The sequence below is a fragment of the Geospiza fortis genome, unplaced genomic scaffold, assembly GCF_000277835.1.
Source record: "Geospiza fortis unplaced genomic scaffold, GeoFor_1.0 scaffold54, whole genome shotgun sequence".
Taxonomy (NCBI): Eukaryota; Metazoa; Chordata; class Aves; order Passeriformes; family Thraupidae; genus Geospiza; species Geospiza fortis.
In genome coordinates, this window is record NW_005054301.1 from 4,988,527 (window position 1) to 4,993,503 (window position 4,977).

The 4,977-nt window shown below is 44.3% G+C and overlaps 1 protein-coding gene across 1 annotated transcript; it reads left to right on the forward strand.

Moving 5' to 3' along the window:
* Positions 1 to 1,200: 1,200 nt before the first annotated feature.
* Positions 1,201 to 4,603, forward strand: TMED8 (transmembrane p24 trafficking protein family member 8). Its single transcript, XM_014310573.2, has 5 exons — positions 1,201 to 1,205; positions 1,469 to 1,598; positions 2,507 to 2,645; positions 2,912 to 3,211; positions 4,386 to 4,603. Exons 1-5 carry the CDS (start codon positions 1,201 to 1,203, stop codon positions 4,601 to 4,603), a joined length of 792 nt encoding a protein of 263 aa, XP_014166048.1.
* Positions 4,604 to 4,977: the final 374 nt, after the last annotated feature.

Below are 4,977 nucleotides of genomic sequence, written 5' to 3' on the forward strand. Positions count from 1 at the left end.
GAGATTAATACAGACCGTGAGCAAAATAGCTAAAGTAGATGATAGGTACTTGTGAACATTACCTATTAAATTTGTCTTAATTTAGATCTTCTTTGAAAGGGATGGAGATGGTCCAAAAGGTTTGTGTGAGAAGGAATCAGCTGAACTGTCTTTGTAAGTCTGCCTGTAAAGCTTGTGTAGCTCTTCCTAATTTTTCAGTGAGACTCTTAGGTATCAGTGATATGTATCTAGAGAAAAAATTCCCAACCTGTAGCCTCCTGTGTTGATGGAGAGCTTTTTGAGCAGATAAGTGCACCTATGGTAGCAAATGACCAAATAGCCCATCTAGGTGTGTTCATGCAACAGCTAAACTGAAATGCAAATAGGCTGGAAAGCGATAGCACAGAAGTCCAAGAATTCTTCCTTTAAAAAATTGTTCCCACTGAGTATCCTTCTTATCTTGTCCATCTGCTGCCATTTTGTGAACCTGCTATTCATCTTGAGTCGTTCTTACAGACCTTCTGGTCTATTGTGCCAATTCTAGGAAAGGAAACCACACTGTTGAGAGAATGTAAGTAAAAAATGGCTTTGTTTCTGGATAAATTCTGTACTGCCATAGGAGTAACAATTTGAAAACAAAAGCCACATTTGCCCTGTTCAAGTCTTCTTTGTGGATGCAGAATGTGTCAGGACACTCTTCTGGCATCTGAGTTCATTTAGGATTATAAGTCTATCTATAGACAACATGCAGCAATTTAAAAATATAATTTAGAAGAAAACCCCCAACAGAGAATAAATGCCAGAGATGTTTCCTTTCTTGCCCATTCTTTTCCTGCTGTGTACCATTCTTATTGTTTTAGCATGTTCATTTTCTTTTGTTACAGTGCAGTACTCAGACCTCTTAGCTTAAGTTGTTGTGCTGCCCATTGTATGTCTTACTGCTTGCTTATCTGTGGGGTGTATTTGGACATGGCAGAGAGACACTTGGGTGCTCCCTGTATCTGTTGGGATTGCTAGTAGGAAAGGCATAACAGACCACTTAAATAGATGGCATTGTCAGGATGGCTGTCAAAATTGTTCTGAATTCTTTCACTGATCCAGTTGACCTCTGAGGCAGTATGCAGATGCCATGCAGTAGCTGGCATAAAAGTTGTCCTTTCTTGGGCAGAAAAGTTGCTACTGATGTCTGTCTTTAGTGTAGTGTTGGTGAGCCAACGTGCTATGGGGTGAGTGCAGTGAATTTCTGCCATCTAAAGGATGGTAAATATGGAGTATCCCTTGGAAGTTGCTCCCCCTGGTTCACATGAAAAGTAATCATGCAGAGATGGCAGGTCTGGGGTGGGCAGGGGTTCTTTGTCCAGTTGGCAGGTGCTGACCACAGAAGCTCGTTCCTTCAGCTCATTTGAATTTGAGTTCCAGAGCAGTGATTCCTCTGCTGGCTGTGCCCTGGGTGCAAGTGCTGACTTGTACTGCTCTCTTCCTCCAAAAGGTCACAGGCTGGGGTGCACCTGAGTGCCGAGACAACAGAGCATTTGAAGGAAGAAATTGGCACTCTGGGGGATCAGAACGTGGCTGTACTAGAAGAGAAGCTGCCTGACCAAATCCAATCTCTCAAAAAGGTAGATGGATGTTTCTTGTGTCTGAGAATGAAGACAGAAGTGCAGCAACAGTTCTCCCACTCTACTACTATGCTTGCCTCTGTGGGACTGAGGCTCTAAGGGTTGTGATAAGATAAAAGTAGTATTAACATAGATTCAGTTACATTTTTTCCTATACATTAGTGGGAGATAAATGGTATCAGTCTAATTTGCAAAATCCCTCTTTTGTCTTCAGCTAGTCCTTGCTTCCTTGCTCACCGAGGCTTCAAGGTAATTGTTACCTTCTGCTCTTATCTGGTGCTTCTGGAAATTCCATTCTTGTGGATTTATGGAAGAGGGAACTGAAATCCCTTGTTTCTTATTGTGAGCAGCAAATTTGTTTGCCCTACAGATAGAATCAGGGAAACCTGTACAAGTGACACCAAGTTCAGGACCTGTGAGTTTGCATATATGAGAAGAGAGTGAATCAGATGGATTTGTAACTAGGATGCAGCCATGGCAGTTTGATTGTGGCTGTAGTCTAGAGCACACAGAGCTGAAAGGCTCTCCCTAGAGAGATTGTTTGTTGTGAATTTTTTCCAAGAATAATTGGCTAAATTTTTAAGGCTGCTGCTGTGTTGAGAAGTGACAATTAACTCTGATGCAAGTGCAAAAATGTGCCTGCCCAGGACTCCCTGGGAGACCAAGGGAAGTGAAATTTGTGCCACTAATGCAGCATTTCACTTCAAAGTTCATGACTTTGGTGCAGTGGGGGAAACAAATAACTGAGAGGTGTCTCAGAGCTAGCCTACACTAGTAATAGAAGGTTCTGCAGGTCTGACTTGATCTCATAAAGATGCCTGAGTTACTAATGAGTTGTTTCAAATCTAGGCAGAGACTTTTTAACCAGGGTGATCTTTGTGACAATGTTTTTTATGTGCTTTGTGCAGGAAGCTGTTCGATTAACCAGCTACCATGTACCTCAGGGAGTAGGGGATATAGTCATGATTCAGTCAGATCACACTGGTGCTGTGGATATCCTTTCAGCTGAGCTGGAGACTGCAGACCTCCTTGGGGAGCAGAGAAAAGGTGAGTCCTGGAGGCAGAACTTTCGTTTGGGTAATTTTTTAAGTGCCTGCCCTGACTAGAAGAGCAGAGATTGTCCTGGAGATACTTCTAATTCAGGCTGGAAATTTGGGCTCCTGGCTAGTGAGTGGAAAAACTTCACATCTGGGGCTTTTGGGAGCAGGCTCCAGAATGCAGGCCCCTTACCAGAAATAGCTTCACTGTTTTCAGGTAATAGTTTGTCAGTGGTGAAAAGTGATGTAAGCCTGTGAACTTCTCCCTTGTCTCAGCTCAGCCTCCACCTCTGGCTGCACCCACCATGTGGACCACTGAGAAGATGAAGGAATTCAAAGCCAAGGTGGGGAAGGAGAAGAATGGCCGGATGGTGGTGAAGCGAGGTGAGGTGGTGACAGTCCGAGTGCCAACCCATCCTGATGGGAAATGCATTTGCTGGGAGTTTGCTACGGATGACTACGACATTGGGTTTGGAGTCTACTTTGACTGGACCACAGTTACTAGCACTGCCATTACTGTTCAGGTCAGTGAATCCAGTGATGAGGAGGATGAAGACGAGGATGAGGAAATTGAAGGTTAGTGCAGATCTTTTAAAGGTTAATTTGTGTTGCTTGTTGCCATGCTGCTCAGCGTATCTGTGAGATGCTACAATTTCCATCTACTTTGTTTAGTCAGCCCATTTGCTATCTCTGCAGCCTACTGAGTTCTTGGTTAGAGTGATAAGAAAGCATTTGGTCCTTCCTGCTTTAGCATATGTCAATGGCTGTCCTCTCCAAGAGCATTCTTAAAATTGAACACATGGAAAAATAAAACCAGAATTCGCTCAGTGAATTTCTAGATGATAAAAAGGTTGAAGTCTGAAATTTTAACCTGACTGTTTTTGTTAGATTCTCAGACTGAGAAATTTCTGGTGGTGAGTGGAGGCAAGAAGATTTTGTTTTGGGGTGTTGGTTTTTTTGGGTTTTTGTTTGGGGTTTCTGTGTTGTTTTTTGTTTGCTTGGGTTTTTTGTTTTTTGCTTGTTTGGTTTTTTTGGTTTTGTTTTTGCTGGTTTTTTGGGGGGTTGGTGTTTTTTGTTGTTTTGTTTGTTTGGGGGGGATTTCTTTTTGGTTTTTTTCTTGTTTTCTTTTTTTCTCCATTATATCAGTAGCTCCTTCTGACTGTAATTGAAATGTTTGCTACCTGTGTCACTGTACTTGGGAAACACACAGTAACATTGCTTGTTCTGTGGCTTCAGTGTGTGTGTGATCAGTGTATCTGGGAGGTTCGTGTCTGAATTTTGCAGGCCCTTTAATCAGGGGTAGGTTCTTTTATGAGGAATCCTCTTGGAGAAGTGAATTGAGGACATAGACACTAGGTAACATAGACACTACAACGTAACAGCTAAGAGCTTTCCCGCCTCTCTCTGCTTCAAGTCTATATCACAAGACTGCTGTTGCGTGCATGAAAGCAATGAGGTATCTGAAAGGTGTCTAAGCTAAAAAAGAGAGGAGACGGCTGGTGGGCTAGTAAATACTGTCCCATCCGTATTCCCAAGAGAACTGGTTCTTGGTATGACCTTTGTTATGATAAAGAAGGCTGGACTTTGTGGGAATTATTTGCAGAAAGGTTGGAGGAGATGCTCTGGGTAATGCCATCACCGTTACCCTTCCGTATAGCTGCATGTCTGTGCTGTGTTCTGGTCTTGTTGGTCTTTTTCTGGATCATCAGGTGGTTCTGCCCTACTTACTTGTCTCCTCTCTGCCATTCAGGACTGTCCCCTGTGGGTGATGTGGAGCGTGGTTCCAAAAGCTACCTGCGGAACCGCTATGGAGAGGTGATGCCTGTGTACCGCAGGAACAGCCATCGGGAGGTACAGGCGGGCAGCCACGAGTACCCGGGCGAGGGCATCTACCTGCTGAAGTTCGATAACTCCTACTCTCTGCTCCGCAATAAGACTCTGTTCTTTCATGTCTACTACACTAGCTGAAGAAGAGGGAAGGGGCAAGGATGGCAGGCAGGTGATGGTGAGTGTAGCAGGCTGCCACCCAGCCCTGGTACTGCCTGACAGGCACTGCTGTGTGACAGAACCGCGGCGCAGTTCTGCCAGCTCTCCTTTGGACATGAACTGGTTTCTCCCCACACCCTTCTTCCCCACTGTCTCAGGGGAGAAAGGTAGCTGTGACTGCCTGGTTGTTCACAGGCAGCTGCTCTTTCTCTAAAACTTTGGGAGGTCTGCTCCATGCAGGCATTGGGCTGGGCCTTCAAGTCACAGCTGGCAATTGCCCAGAACCCACGTTCAGGTGGTTGTGGTTCTGATCTGTTGTGCTGGTACAAAATGAAGTGAAAATAATGTTACTGTTT

Excerpts from the sequence above, each read along its gene's own strand:
- TMED8 (XM_014310573.2), top strand. Across the intron at positions 1,599-2,506 it reads AAATCCAATCTCTCAAAAAG|GAAGCTGTTCGATTAACCAG; the intron begins GTAGATGGATGT and ends TGCTTTGTGCAG. Across the intron at positions 3,212-4,385 it reads CGAGGATGAGGAAATTGAAG|GACTGTCCCCTGTGGGTGAT; the intron begins GTTAGTGCAGAT and ends TCTGCCATTCAG.